Source organism: Acaromyces ingoldii (assembly GCF_003144295.1).
Source record: "Acaromyces ingoldii strain MCA 4198 unplaced genomic scaffold FA10scaffold_1, whole genome shotgun sequence".
Taxonomy (NCBI): domain Eukaryota; kingdom Fungi; phylum Basidiomycota; class Exobasidiomycetes; order Exobasidiales; family Cryptobasidiaceae; genus Acaromyces; species Acaromyces ingoldii.
In genome coordinates this window covers 2,190,075-2,205,315 of record NW_020290247.1, presented here as the reverse complement: position 1 = coordinate 2,205,315, position 15,241 = coordinate 2,190,075, and the positions used below count along the sequence as shown (strand labels likewise).

At 61.2% G+C, this 15,241-nt stretch overlaps 4 protein-coding genes across 4 annotated transcripts; 3 read left to right on the top strand and 1 right to left on the bottom strand.

The window, feature by feature from the left end:
- Positions 1–24: 24 nt before the first annotated feature.
- On the top strand, positions 25–1,690 carry FA10DRAFT_264120 (Clavaminate synthase-like protein; the record flags this gene model as incomplete). The annotated part of the gene is made up of 1 exon (XM_025520524.1): positions 25–1,690. A coding segment is annotated over one exon (966 nt), but the record flags the coding sequence as incomplete, so codon positions are not given.
- An 80-nt stretch (positions 1,691–1,770) lies between these two features.
- FA10DRAFT_264119 (hypothetical protein) lies at positions 1,771–7,279 on the top strand. The gene is made up of 2 exons (XM_025520523.1): positions 1,771–2,785; positions 2,885–7,279. Exons 1-2 carry the CDS (start codon positions 1,985–1,987, stop codon positions 7,010–7,012), a joined length of 4,929 nt encoding a protein of 1,642 aa, XP_025380670.1. The 5' UTR covers positions 1,771–1,984; the 3' UTR covers positions 7,013–7,279.
- Positions 7,280–7,993: 714 nt separating this feature from the next.
- Positions 7,994–9,133, bottom strand: FA10DRAFT_23899 (hypothetical protein). The gene has a single exon (XM_025519164.1). It carries the CDS (start codon positions 8,920–8,922, stop codon positions 8,044–8,046), a length of 879 nt encoding a protein of 292 aa, XP_025380669.1. The 5' UTR covers positions 8,923–9,133; the 3' UTR covers positions 7,994–8,043.
- On the top strand, positions 9,114–14,217 carry FA10DRAFT_23738 (putative 4-alpha-glucanotransferase). The gene is made up of 3 exons (XM_025519107.1): positions 9,114–9,369; positions 9,432–9,580; positions 9,644–14,217. Exons 1-3 carry the CDS (start codon positions 9,304–9,306, stop codon positions 14,139–14,141), a joined length of 4,713 nt encoding a protein of 1,570 aa, XP_025380668.1. The 5' UTR covers positions 9,114–9,303; the 3' UTR covers positions 14,142–14,217.
- The last annotated feature ends 1,024 nt before the right edge of the window (positions 14,218–15,241 follow it).

The following is a 15,241-nucleotide window of genomic DNA, read 5'->3' as shown; positions in this document are numbered from 1 at the left end:
TGAGCGCAACTAGTGCTCCCTTTGGGACGCGACGTACGCCATGGAATGACGTGACGACTGGCCGGCCGGCCGGGCCAGCGGAGTGATCAATCACCTCGCTCCTAGGCAATTTGTATGCAGGAGAGCTAGGAACATTGATAAGGTAGTCGCCGTCTTCCTGTGTGGCTCCTCCTCCAACCTCACCCACCACCAACACTGCACAAGTCGGCCATGTCGGTCATCGCTGCGTCTGCCCCTGCGAATGCACACTCCCTTGCCGCGGTGTCTACGCCAGAGGTCGTATTCGAAGCAGGCAGCGCGCCTCATCAGAAGCCCCTCGCCTTCAAGGACGGACAGGCAACGACTCATCAGACGTCCTTTCCCGGCGTGCTGAGGCCCAGCAGCAGTAGTGGCCAGGGGGAAGTCAAGGCCGACGGCTTCATCGCAGCAGCCTCTAAGTTCAGCAGGTCGGGCCAACTCGATGAGGTGCTGGCGGGCGCGGGAGGAGCGCTCCACTTTCGTGGCACGCCGCTGAGGACCGCAGACGACTTTTCCCGATTCATGCATGCGCTCTCCGAGGGTGGGCAGTGGACGCCGCACGTCGACAAGGGCCTCATGGTGCTGCGCAAGCCTCATGCTAAGAACGTGGCGACGGCAAACGAGGGCCCGCCCGACCAGCCTATCGGGTCGCACAACGAGTACGGCCTGTCGAGCCACCACCCGTCATACATTGCCTTTTTCTGCCTCTCGGAGCCCGACGCCGGTGGCGAGACGCCCATCGCCTCGAGCCTGGCACTCCACGACCGGCTCGAGGAGCGGAAACCGGAGCTGATTCGCGCCCTTGAGGAAAAGGGCGTCGCCTTTTCGATCCACCACCCCCGCGACACCATCGAGGGCAACCTGCAGGGCAACGGCCTGTTCAATGCAAACGCCTTTGGACCCCAGTCTGGCGATGTCAGTGGCTTGTCCGAGGACGAGAAGCGGCAGATTGTCGAGGCCAACGTGCAGGCCCTGGCCGACGAGGGCAAGGGAAAAGGCCTCTGGAAGCAAAAGGGTTACGATGCCAAGTGGCTCCCCGACGGATCGCTGCTCTCCGTCCAGCGTGTCCCCGGGGTGCGTCTGCATCCGCGCTACGGTGCAAAGACGTTTTTCAACAACATTCACAATAGACTCCTCTATTCGAGGCTGCACAAGGCCACTGAGCCGCCGCACATTTCACAGACGCAAACGACGGCCCTGGGCACGCCCTTCTACCAGAAGCCGCCCCAGCTCGTCGAGGAGGAGGAGGACAGGCTCTTCCCCCGTGACTGGATCGAGACCATCGAAGAGGTCACGGCGGAACTGCAGGTAGATGTCAAGTGGAACAAGGGCGACGTGCTGCTGCTCGACAATCTCGCCGTGCAGCACGCCCGTCGACCGTGGAAGGGCGACCGCAGGCTTCTCGCCAGCCTGTGGGACAGGACTGCCCTGTAGCTTGTTATCTCATATTCGTTTAGCGTGCAATCGCAATCCCGATGAAATAGCAGCAAGAGACGGTGCGGAACAGCAGCTAGCTCCACCTTCCTCAGGGGAGAGGAAGCCGAGCCGATGGCCAAGGACGAGGCGTGAGATGCGCCGGGGTTGCGTCGCCGGGCAGGTTTCTGCAAATGCCATCTATCAAAAAAGGGCGGTCCCTGGGTACAATTTCGATTATTTCCCTTGAATATTACAGCTGTCTTTTCAATCTCTAATCCGCACATGGGCCGTCGCTAATTTCGTGCCACTGCTGCAGCGCTTTTTTTCCCTTCCCAAGACTCGCGCTCGCACCAGCCGCCATCCGCCACCTTTGAGAGGCGCAAATTCCTTCCTGCTCATCTCTCCTCGTTGCTTCCATCCTGAAGATTTCTCTGTCTCTCTGTCTTTGTCTTCTCTTCTTCCTTCTCTCTCTCTCTCTCTCTCCCTCTTTCTGTCTCTGGCTTCTCGCCAGCCATAGTAACCCTCGGCCGGTCACTCGTCGCTCGGATCCATGGCGCAGCAGGCACAGTCTCCTCCGTCTCAGTGGCAGCCGCCGCAGCGGTACCCCGCGGGCGGACCGGTGCCTGCGCAGGCCTTTCCACGCTCCGGCTCCTATTCTTCCGGGTCGACTGACCCATCGAATGCCACTGCCAACGCCACCAGCAGCTGGCGGCAGTCGCAGCCGTTTCCGACGACGCAGCAGCAGCAGCAGCAGCAGCAGCAGCATACAGATGACACCAGCTTCTCGTCGTCGAACCGGTTCCGACCGACGTCCTCGTCTGGCTCGACGGGTGCCGGGAGCGTCGGTCAAGTCGCTGGCAATGGTTTCTCGCAGCAGCCACCCGCGCAAAAGGCTGACGGGCAGCAGCAGCAGCAGCAGCATGTCCACAAGCGGACCCAGTCGCTCAGACCAATGTCGGCCTTCCAACCGCTGGAAAACCCCGAAGGCCCTTATTCGCCCGGATCGCCAAGCGCAGGCGGCGCAAGGCCTGCCAGTCCGACGGGATCGACGACGAGGAGCATCCGCACGGCCGCAGCGCCCCTCACGTTCAAGTCGCCCGAGCTGCGGAGCGCACTGGCGTTGCAGGACGCCCAGTCGCGCAAGATCTACATGGAGGGCTACCTCTCCCGGCGCGACCACCTCACGCCCGAGGGAAAGCCGCTACACATTGGCGACCCAAAGAAGCGCTGGCACCTCTGCTTTGTCCAGCTCTCCGGCACCGTCCTGAGCGTGTGGAGCGTGCAGCAGATGGAGGAGGCCGCCCGTGCCGGCAAGGAGGTCCCACCGTCATACATCAACGTCACTGACTGCGTGAGTTGTTGTCGTCACAGCGAGGCGTCTTTCTTTCTCACTTCGAGAGCTGACCTTTGTCCTTTGTCCTCCTTTTGTCATCTCCCTTCAATTTGCCAGTTCGTCGACTATGTGGGCACCATTACCGAGTCGCCGCAGGACGTGCCCGGGACCAGGGGACGGTACGAGAATGTGTTTGCCATCAACACGGCGGGCCAGAATCGCATCCTCTTTGGCGTCGAGGGCAGCGTCGGACGCAGGCTGGTCCAGGCCTGGGTCAATGGCATCCGTCTGGCCTCGTGGGAAAAGGTGCGGCTCGAGGAGATCTACACGGGTGCCCTCATTCGCGTCCGCCTGGGTGCGGTGGGCAATGCCCAGCAGGTCAATGCCGCCGCCACCTCTGGCCCAGGCGGCTCACCGGGCAACATGGAAATGTCCGTCAAGAGCCCACTGGCAAAGGGCAAAATGGAGGGATGGGTCAAGGCCCGCTTCATGGGCTCGACCGAGTGGCGCAAGTGCTGGCTCGTCCTCACCGACACGGGCGCCTCTCCCCCCGCCGGCAGTGCTGCGGGCACCGACGACGGCGGCGCCAGCGATGCCGCCTCGACGACGCAGAGCACCAAGAAGGAGTCCTTTTGGAGCAAGCTCAAGGCCGGCGACCGCAGCAGCATCATTGGCTCGCCCTCGACACCCTCCACCGTCGACACGGGCGTCAAGGACATTGAGGTGCCCCCGGGAAGCAACGGAGCGCCCGGCCTGGCGTGCTTCTATGAGACCAAAAAGACAAAGAAGCCGTTTGCTAGCCTCGCCTACGCCTCCCACGCCTTTGCCGTCTACCCATCCAGGCCGGAGCTCGTCGAGGGCAGCAGTCTGTTCAAGGTCGAGGGCGCCTTTCCGCTGAGCCAGACGATCAGCGCCACCAACCGCGTCCGTCAGTCGGGCTGGGTCATGGTCATGCCCGAACTCGAGGGCCAGGGCAACAAGGGAGCCAATGCCGAGATGATGAAGTGGACCGTGGCCTTTATGGATGCCTTTAAGCTCTATGGCAGACCGGGTGCCTTTGACTGGGATGCCCGCAGCCCTGCCTCGCCCTTCTTTGCCTACCCCATTGGGCCTTACAAGGACCGGCTGTTCCTCGATCGCGAGCTGGCCGAGTTTCTCGACATTCGCGAGGAGCGACACCTGGCCAACAGGAGCAACCTCCATGGCATCATGGCAGCTCGCATGCGTGGAGAGCGGACACCGGTGCTGCCTGCGCTTCCCCAGCCAAACGTCGAGAGCACCAGGGGCCTCAATGGGCCGCGCACAGAGGGAGCAGAGAAAGACGAGCAGCAGCAGCAGCAGCCTCAAGCGGCCTTTGCAGCACCTGCTTCTGGCCAGGGAGCCCATGTCAGCTCTCTGCCGCCACTCAACTTTGGCTCGGAGAACGGCGACACGGGCAGAGAGCCGGAGGCGCCTGCTCGCCGGGCCACGGGAGGACCAGGCGCGCTCGATGCCATTGGGGAACGGAGCAGGGAGGGAAGTGCAGTGACTTCGATGACGTCGCCCAGCACTGCCCTTCCCTCGGCCGGTGCGTCTGCCGCCGGCGTTGGCGCCGCAGCGGCAGCTGCTGCTGCCTACGCAAACGGCCACAGCCACGGCCCCGGCGGCGCGCCTGCTGCATCTGCTGCTCCCGCGCCTGCGTCTGCGTCTGCCTCGTCCCTTGCACATGCGCGTTCACGTGTCGAAGACGAAGAGCCGAGATTCAGGACGGAGTCGCCGTTGGAAAACAAGCCGCTGCCGCTTCCCGTCGCTGCTTCTTCCTCCTCCTCGACTTCATCGCGAACGGGCCCGCCGCCACCAACAACAGCAACAACAACAACCGGGCAAAACTTGGCGACGTCGGCAGCTGCACCCCCTGCGCCGCCATCGGTCTCATCCACCCAGACTCAGACACCTGCACCGGCACCGGCACCAGCCCCTGCCCTGGCACAGTCTGCGCAGCCTGCGCAGTCACTGCCGCCACCTATCCAGACGTCGGCGGCCGCTCGCGCACCGTCGCAGTACGTCTCGCCGCCACAGCAGCCCAAGGTCCTCGAGGCCTCTGGACGCGGTGCAGAGGCCACCTCGAGCAGCACCCAAACGAACCCGGTCGCCACTGCCGACCGCGGCGTTGGCGCAAGCCTGGCGAGAAGAGACTCGGACCCGTACAACATCTCGTACGACGAAGGCGCCCTCTTCTTCATCAACTCGATGAGTGACCAGCTACCCGCCGTCTCGTCTGCACCTGCCCCTGCCCCTGCCCCTGCAGCTCCCGTGCAGCAGACTCAGGCGTCGCGAGCGAGCACCGACGTCGCCTCTGCTTCGGCACGCGAGCCCAGCACTGCATCGTCTGCCGCCACCCACGACGCTCAACGTACAGCACAGCCACAAGTGCAGTCCTCTGCTGCTGGCCCGGGTGCTTCTGCACCGGCGTCGCAGAACCAGAACCATCTCGAGGGAGACGCCATGGCGGCCTACTCCTTCCTCGACAAGCCGCCTTCCCCTGCCGTCAAGTCGCGGTCTCTGCAAGAGCACCAGGAGGGTGCCACCGCTCCTCCTGCTTCTGCTTCTGCTCCTGCTCCTGCTTCTGCCGCTGCTGTGCCTCCCGCAGCAGCCTTTCCCTCGACGTTTGGCGGCAACAAAAAGGCCCAGGAACGCAAGATGGCAGCCCAGGCCCAGCAACAGGCTCACCAAGAGGCCCTCGCCAAGCCCGGCCGTCCTGGCGGTAAAAAGCCAAAGGGCATGCGTCCTGCGGGCAACGGCCGCCAGGCCTACGCATCGAGCGACGAAGACGAAGACGAGGAAGAGGAAGACGAGGAGCAGGAAGAGGAGAGCAAGGAAGACGACGCTCACAGCCGCCTTGCCAGCCAGCAGACGACGACGTCGATGGGCGAGCGCACGTCGTCGTTTGGTCCCAGTGCCTCTGTGTCGAGCATGCCGCCCAGCGCATCCATGTATGGCATGCCCCTGCAGCAGCAGCAGCAGTATCAGCAGCAACAGCCGCAATCGCATTTCCGCGCAGGCTCCAACTCGTCGCCTAGCGGATCGCAGATTGCCACGACGACGCAGCAGCAGCAGCAGCAGCAGCAGCAGCACGCGCCCCGAGGAGCACCGCACCCGTCGCAGCGCCAGACTGTCTTCAACTCTCACCTCGGTGCCGGCCATGACAACTCGCGAGGCAGCAGCCCGCGGCCAGCAGTCGATGCCTACTACAACAACAGCCCCGACTCGAACCAAGGCCAGGGCCAGGGACAGGGACAGGGACAGGGACAGGGACAGGGTCTCATGGGACGCTCGACGTTTGTCAACCTAGGCGACGACGAGCAGCCGGGTGCGATGACGGCCGTGTTCCAGCCCCACGGCCTGCTCCAGGCCGGCGCGCAAGATAAAGCCGAGCGCTCAGCCAAGCAGCAGGAGTCCGACGCCCGCGCCATGGGCTCGCACATGGTCAGTGTCGACCGCAAGCCCGGCCCACCGCAGGCTGGCCTGCTCGGCGCCATCACGGCCCACGAACGCGACCGCAAGAAGGAAGGCGGGCTCGGCGCCACGCTGACGGAGCGCGAGCGCGAGCGCGTCCTCGCTGAGCGTCGACAGCGCGAGGAGGACGCGGCGATGCGGCAGCAGATGATGGCGATGCAGCAGCAACAGCAACAGCAGCAGCAGCACGGCGGCATGATGCCCTTCAACCCGATGATTTGGCAGCAGATGCAGATGATGGGCATGATGAACCCCGCTGCCATGTATGGAGGCGGCTCCCAGATCGGCCACGGTGGAGGCAGCCCTCCTCCTGCCGATGCGGCGGCGGCGCAGCAGCAGGCCATGCAGGCCATGCAGGCCCAGATGATGGCTGCCCAGGCCGCCCAGCAGGCCTACATGCAGGCCATGTCGCAGCACGGCGGTGGCTCCATGATTGGCGGCGACGGCGGCGGCGGCGGCAGTCGGCCCATGTCACCCCCCATGGGCATGCCGCCCTCCTCGAGCATGGGCATGCCGGGCATGGGCATGGGCATGGGCATGATGGCCTCGCCCTCGTTCAACCCGTACATGTCCATGTACGGCGCCCCGCCCATGGGCTTTCCCGGCTGGATGTCGCCCTCCCAAGCGCCCGGCTCTGAACTCGGTGGCGCCTATCCCCAACAGCAGCAGCAGCAGCAGCACGGCGCAGCGAGCCCAAGAGCACGCGGCCGCGAGGGCTCCTCGTCGGAGCGACCGCCCCTTTCGAGATGATGATACTCTTTCTCTCTCTTTCTTTTCCTTTTCCTCATCGCACTCCCTCCTCCTCCTCTATCTCCCTCTTTCGCAGAAAATACTTGGCAGAGTCAGACGAAGGCTTCTCCTGTCCATTCCGTACGTGTGTACCCCCCACCCTCTTTCTCTCTTTGCGAGTCGCGTCCAGTCCCTCTCGTTCTCTCTCTCTTCTCACTCTCTCGCTGAAATTAGAATCTGAAACGGAAAGAAAAATGCGCAGCAGGATGTTCTAAAGCAGTAGATTGGAGAAAGAAAGAGCAAGAGAGGATGAAAGCAGAAATACAGCGTGAGGGTTTGTTTCTTGTTTTGCAGATGGGACGGATTGGCAGCACGAGCAGGAGCGGGGCCCACCGATCAACCCGCGTCCGTTCGCCACGAGCCAGTAAAGGAGTGATAGACGAGGGCCTGCTCGTCAGACATGTTGCCCACGCCCGGCCGGTCCACGTTGGGGCTAAAGGCCGTGATGGGGAGCACGACGAGCTCGTCTGCGATGCGCAGCGGCGCGTGGCCGTGTGCGCCGGCGAGGTGGGCGTGCAGCCGGGCCTCGGCGTCCATGTCGAAGCGCGCGCGGGCAAACTCGACGACGGCGTCGGTGAGCACGGCGGGGCCCGTCGCCTCGAGCACCTCTCTGTCCTTTTTACGCTCGGCTTCTTTTGATGATGAGGATGAGGAAGAAGAGGAGGAAGAGGAAGAGGAGGAAGAGGAGGAAAAGGAGGGATTCTGGGCCAGGTTCTGCTGGACGCGGCGGAGGGCGTCGAGGAAGATGGGATGCATCGGCCGAGAGGCCATGGTCCACTGCACCAGCTGCAGCGGCCGGACGAACCAGCGGTCCCAGGCTGGGTCGTCGACGCCGTCGGCCTCGATGGCGATGAGCACCTTGGGCCCGGTCGAGGCCGACGTCGGCGGGTAGCGTTCGTCTGCCATCGGGGCTTTGTTGCCCCAGTCGGAGATTGGTCGAAGGCAGACGGTGTCCATGTCTGGTATGTTTGGGTCCGTGCGTGGTCAGCTCCTCACTTGTTGATCTCAACCGCGGACCGAAAGACAGACAGACGGACGGACGGACGGACGGACGGACGGAGGGACTCACCCGAATAGACGCCGCCCTCGAGGGCCATGGCGAGATAGCGGAAAAAGTCGGCCTTGGCGATGCCGGCCTTGACGGCGGCCCAGCTCTGGTACAGGGCCGACGGCTTGTCGCCGAGCTGGTCCTTAACCCAAGCCTCGAGCTGGTCGTCGTCGAGGACGAAGCGCTTCCACGAGGGGTTGAGCACCGCAAAGCTGTCGCCCATGTAGTCGCCGTCGTCGTAGTCGTCGCCCGTCTTGCGCCGCGCGCGCGTCTGCCAGATCGTCTGCGGCAGCTCGCGGCCCTCGAGGTCGTCGCCCGTGCGCAGGCCCGAGCGCTTGCGATGCCCTTCGCGCTGCAGCGATGAGAGTGCGCGCCGCCGAAGCCCGCCGTGCTCGGGGAGCGACGAGGTGATAAAGTCGGCGAGTGTCTGCTCGTAGATGTCCCATGCCGACTGGTCAGGAGACTGGGCGAGAAGCTTGTATGGGTGTGGGCGCGCCTGCCCGGTCGTCGCTACTATGTCCAGGGCTGGCGGTGCTTGTACAGCTGCAGCTGCAGCTGCAGCCGATGAGGCGGGTGCTGCAGGAGACGAGGTGACCAAGCTCGATGCCGTTGCATGCGCCTTTGCACCATCAGTAGAAGAAGCAGTAGCAGCTACAGCTGCTGCTTCTGCTGCAGTGGCGGCGTCCCGGTCCAGCCTGGCTGCGAGTCGGGGATCGATCGAGAGGAGCAGGCAGAGTCCCACAAACGCCGTCGTGCACAATACGATCCACGACGGCCTCAGAGACCCTCCTGCTCCCGCTCTTCTCGATATTCTTTGTTTCATCTTGTTGTTGTTGTTGTCGTTGTCGTTGTCGTTGTCGTCGTCGTCGTCTTCTTGTCGACGCCTACTGCGCCATGGTCGGGAACCTTCAAGTCACGCGCTCTCTAATTTGGCGTCTCTCACGTACTCTCCCCAGCTGAATCAAATCAAGCCACACGATCGGCACGTCGATTGGGGCATTGGAAAGTCAGACGTGGCCCATGCGAGATTCGGTCATCGAGGGTTCGTTCTCTCCATATCGGCGCTTCTTTCTCCCTCTGCTTCTTCTTTCCTCCTCTTCTTCTCCTCTTCTTCTTTTTCTTCTTCCCTTCCTCCCCGTTACCACAAATAGATCAGCGTCGCGCGCGCCCACTCACGCGACGACCGATCGCTAAGATCGCAACCATGGCGGAACACACCGTCTATCTGCTCCAGCTCGAGAGCGATGGGAGCCCGTCTGGGGAGAAGTCGGTGGGTGTTTTTGTACTGATACGCAGAGAGAAGTCAACTGAAAGAGAGACGATTGCTCGCAGTACATCCGACTGCCCCCACCGGTCAAGCCTTATGTGCTCCGGTTCACAGTCGAGGCCGGCAGTCTGGCTTCGCGCAGAGGCGTCCTCTGGACCAACTGCCCCCAGGCTGCCAATGAGACATTTGATCGCGCAAAGTTCTACCCGCACGAGTGAGTGGGCTGAACCTGGGATTTGTTGCAAGGGAGCATTTGGCTGAAAGTGGTTTTTACAAGACTGCCAAACAATCTGAGCAAGCCAGCCAACATCGACATCAAGATTACGCACGCAGGCGCCTTTGAGTTCTACGTCGAGCATGCCGCGCCGCTCCAGCGGGTGCCGTACCCTACGCCAGCCCTGCCCGTCGCCCACGATGGGCAGCGAGGAGACGACGAGGCAAAGCGCGTCCAGGGAAAGCACGGCTACTTCAATGTGGACCCCATCATTCGCATCACGCCCAGAGCAAGGATCCTGGATCCCAAGTCACTCGACATCCTGCCCGTGGGCAAGGGCGGAAGCGTCCTCAAGGCCAAACAAGAGGCCCTGTCCCAGGACGCCCTTGTCCTCCAGACCTTTGTCGCAAAGTGGGCCGGCTCCCTCTCCGAGTGGGCCCCTCACCTGGATGAAGCGACGGCGAGCGGATACAACATGCTTCATTTCCCCCCACTCCAGGTTCGCGGCAGGAGCAACAGCCCTTACTCGATTGCAGACCAGACCGACTTTGCAGCAGACCTCTTTGACGAAAAGGCCGGCAAGCACGCCACCAAGCAGCAGCGCTTTGAGACAATGGCCGTCTGGCTCGATCGCCTCAGGAGCCACTGGGGCTTGCTCAGCATGGTCGACATTGTCCTCAACCACACCTCCTTTGACAGCCACTGGCTCAAGGAACATCCAGAGGCTGCGTACAACCCCGACAACTCGCCCCATCTCACCCCTGCCGACGAGCTTGATCGCGCCCTGTTCGAGTACTCGAACCGGCTTTCTTCCCTGGGCTTGCCCACCGATCCCAAGAGCGAGGCCGACGCGGCCAAGATCATCGACGGCGTCAAGCAGCACGTCCTGCAGTCTCTCAAGCTCTGGGAGTTCTACGTCATCGACGCAACAGGCCACAAGCAAGACTTCAAAAACGCGTGGGACTCATTCAACAACAACGACGGCAGCAGCAGGATGATACACAGCCTCGGCGAAGACGAGTCGCTCCAGGGAAGGTCTGCCTCCGAGGCTGCTCCCCTCCTCAAGCGCCACGCACTCCGAAATCACATGGCGCTCGCAGACCGATTCACCACCCACCTCGATATCCCCCTTTCGGTCTGCATCATGCGTAACCTTGTCGGTGAAGGCACGTCGAGCGACGAGGCGGCAGACGCCTTTGGAAAGGCCATCGACGAGCTCAATGTGCCCCTCTATGCGACGTACGACGATGACGTCAAGGCCATCCTCAGCAACCTGAGCGGCAGACTCACTTACATGCGTGTCGACGCAGGCGGACCCAAGGTCGGACCCATCACAAAGGAGTCGCCCTTTTGCGAGCCCTACTTTACTCGCCTCGATGCAGAGGACCCCGAGGTGGCTAAGCACCGGCACTCTGCGAAGAAGCTCTCCCTGGCCAACAATGGCTGGATCTGGGCCGCAGACCCACTCATGGACTTTGCCTCGTCCAAATCTCGCGTCTACCTCCGCCGTGAGGTCATTGTCTGGGCCGACTGCGTGAAGCTGCGCTATGGTCGCAAGCCGGCCGACTCGCCATTCCTGTGGAAGCACATGGAAGAATACTGCTCGAGTCTGGCAAAGATGTTCAACGGCGTTCGCATCGACAACTGCCACTCGACGCCCATCCACGTTGGCGAGCACTTTTTGGACGTGGCCAGAAAGGCCAACAAGGACTTGTACGTCTGCGCTGAGCTCTTTACCGGTAGCGCAGAGATGGACGTCCACTTTGTCAAGCGCCTCGGCATCAACAGCCTGATTCGAGAGATGGAGAATGGCCACGACGCAAAGGAGGAGAGCAGGTTGCTCTACCGTTTCGGCGTCAACAAGCCCATTGGATCGATGGATGCTGCATGTCTGTCCAAGGTAGAGGGCAACACGACCATTGTTCCCCTCCAGGGTTCGTCGCCTCACGCCCTCTTCATGGACCTTACGCACGACAACGAGACGCCGAGCAAGAAGCGCACGGCTCAGGACGCGATCACCATGGGTGCTCTCGTCAACTTTTCGTGGTCTGCCATTGGCTCAACAAAGGGCTTCGACAACCTCTACCCGGATCTGCTCAACATTGTTAGCGAAAAGCGGCGCTATGCGATCCCGACGGTGGGCGAAAACGACGGCATCACTTCCATCAAGCGTCTTTTCAACCACTTGCACGTCGAGATGGTGCACGACGGCTACTCGGAAGGGCACGTCCATCAGGAAGGCTCGTACATAATGATGCACCGCATTCACCCGCAAACACACAAGGGATACCTCGTCCTCGCCCACACGGCTTTCACAGGAAACGAGAGCGGAAGCATCAACCCTGTCAAGCTTAACCGAACAAAGGTGCGCTACGTCATGGGCGCCAGGCTGGACATCACTTCGAACGAGTCGCCAAAGGACGAGAACCACGTTCGTGGTCTTCCCTCAAAGCTGGTCTCGCTGCCCGCTCCGGAAATCAAAGAGGACGGCAAGGAGAGCGACGGCTCGCCGTTTGCTCAGATCAACGTCGGCGCCTTGGCACCTGCCAGCGTCATGCTCTTTGCCACCGACATGGAGGGTCTCGGACCGGACCTAGACGCCCTGTGTCAAGAGGGCGCCGACAAGGCCTTCTCTGAGCTTGATCTCGTCGACCTCAACGTGGTCCTTTACCGTGCAGATGCCGAGGAGCGAGACAGCACCGATGGCCAGGACGGCGTCTACTCCATCCCTGACCTTGGTGCGATGGTCTACTGCGGCACTGAGGGATGGATGCCGCACCTGGACGCCGTCATGCGGAACAATGACCTCGGTCACCCGCTCTGCGCCCATCTTCGCAACGGCACCTGGGCCCTCGACTACATCCACTCTCGTCTCGAAAAGCAGACGGCACAATTCCCCCGGCTCGCTAAGCCCGCTGCGTGGTTCAAAGAGCGCTTTGATCGCATCAAGGAGACCGTGCCGTCGTTCATGCGGCCAAAGTACTTTGCCCTCGTTGTCAAGACTGCCTCGGATGCGGCAAAGAGGCGAGCGTTTGGCCAGATGTCGGACTTTGTCAAGGATGGCGACGATTTTACAAAATCGCTGGCTCTGACGGCGATTCAGATGAATGGACAGGTGAAATCCGCCAGCTTGTGGCCTGACCGGAGCAGTGCCTCCATGGCGGCCGGACTGCCCTTCTTTGCCACGTCGTGGGCCCGGCTATGGGGAAGAGACGTCTTCATCTCGCTCCGAGGCCTGTACCTCACCACTGCCATGCACGCCGCCGCACGCGAGCACATTCTCTCGTTCGGCTCGACACTATGGAACGGCCTTATCCCCAACTTGCTCAACTCGACGCGCGCACCCCGGTACAACTGCCGCGACGGTCCCTGGTTCTACTCGCAGAACGTGCAAGACTACGTGACCAAGGTGCCGCAGGGCGAGAAGATCTTGTCGGAAAAGGTCAAGAGACGATTCTTGCCGTACGACTCAGAGTGGTACGACGTCGAATCGCCACAGGCCTTTTCAAAGGAGAGCACCGTGGCAGAGCTGATCCAGGAGATCTTGCAGCAGCACGCGACGGGTATTCACTTCAGGGAGCACGATGCCGGGCCAAAGGTGGACAACGACATGACTGACAAGGGCTTCAACATTGACATTGATGTCGATTGGGAGTCAGGGATCATCTTTGGCGGCAATCCCAGCAACTGTGGGACGTGGCAGGACAAGATGGGCTCGTCTGCAAAGGCTGGCAACAAGGGCGTGCCCGGCTCCTCGAGGGAGGGTGCCGCCGTGGAGATCACTGGCCTGCTGAAGAGCACGCTGAGATGGGTCGACTCGCTGGCTTCGAAGGGCGCATGGCCTGCGAAGGGTGTCGAAATCAAAGGTGGCAAGACGCTTACGTACAAGCAGTGGGGCGATCTGCTGCAGTCTTCCTTTGAGAAATCGTACTGGGTCCCACTGGACGCTAAAGATGACGCCAATTACAAGGTCGATCCCAAGCTTGTCAACCGTCGCGGTATCTACAAGGATGTGTTTGGTTCCAGCAAGGGACGGGAATGGTGCGATTACCAGCTCCGGGCCAACTTCCCAATGGCCATGTGCGTCGCGCCTGAGCTCTTCGACAAGCAGCACGCCCAGACGGCCCTCCAGGCGGCCGATGCCATCCTTCGGGATGTGCTCGGCATGAAGACACTCGACCCAAGCGACTCGAATTTCCACCCCGTCTACGACAACTCTGACGATTCGAGCGACTATTGGATGGCAAAGGGCATGTGCTACCACAATGGCCCTCCGTGGGTGTTCCCATTCGGCTTCTTCTTGCGTGCCCATCTCCTCTTCTTCAACGAAGAGGACACCAAGGGGAATGGAACTTTGGCGGCAGGATGGAGAGCAATGAGCATGCTCAAGGATCACCGAGCACATATCCGCACCAATCCCTGGGCGGGCCTCCCGGAATTGACAAACGCCGACGGCAGGGAGTGCAGAGACGCATGCCCGACGCAGGCTTGGTCAGCCTCGACGATCCTCGATGCCCTGGAGCTCCTCTACCACCAGCAGCAAGCTTCCTCGAGCAAGTAAACGGGAAACGGACATGCAATTTGTTTCGAATGGAGCAAGGAAATTTGATATAGAAAACATTCTGGATCACTTCGATCGCAGTGCAAGGAGTACAAAGGGGCAGGGCGGATCTGTGGGTCCGTTACACCTACCACTGGAATAGGAACAGTTAATCAGGAAAAAATGTCGAGTGTGGTGTAATTCGTGAGCTCCATGGGGACGCTATCTGGGCGCTCATGGGGCAAGGTATACTGCTGGCTGGGCGGTGGCTGACGCACATCTTCTAGCTCTGGTGGCGGTCGTGATGCTGGTGGTTGCTGTTGTTGTTGTTGCTGCTGCTGCTGCTGCTGCTGCTGCTGCTGCTGCTGCTGCTGCTGCTGCTGCTGCTGTTGCTCTTGTTGCTGTAATTGTAGTTGTTGTCGAATATCCTCTTGCTCGTCTCGATCCATGGCACGCAGGATTCTCCTCATGTGCAACATGCCTCCATGCTCCATTGCACCAAAAGCATTCTTGTCCATTGTCGTTGCTGCAGGTATCACAGTCGACGAAATTGCTGCGTTGATTTCGACTCCGATATTGGAGTAGTGGGAGCCGACCGTAGGGGACGCAATCTTCAATGAAGCCCTTGTCTTGTCGATCACTGCTTGAAGTTGCATGACAATCTTGTCTCGGTCGGCCAAGCTGTCGCAAGTGGCAATAGCCTCGCTGACGAGGCGCTGAGCTTGAGAAAGGAGAACCATAGGGTCTTGCTGTTTGTCAATGTCCAGGTCGCTAGCTCGGCCATTGCGACGCTGGTCTTCGCTGATAATCTTTCCTTCCTTGCTCTTGGCGACAGCCAGACGACAAGCCAAGATGCAATAGGCACTACCAAGACTGGCAAAGACGCAGCGATTGGCTCGCAAAAGTCCCAAGGCAGCAGCTTCGGTTTGCAGCTGGGTCGTGCGGTAGAGGTTTGCCAATACGATTTCGAAGAGCTGTTCTTTAGCCGCCTTTGCCGGAGGGTCTTTGGTAACGACAGACAGAGACTGCGTCGACGTTAGAGCAAGTCTGGACGCATCGGAAGCGGTGATCTGCTGCTGTGTGATTCCGAGCTCATCGAGCGTCTTGGCCATGTCTGTCAC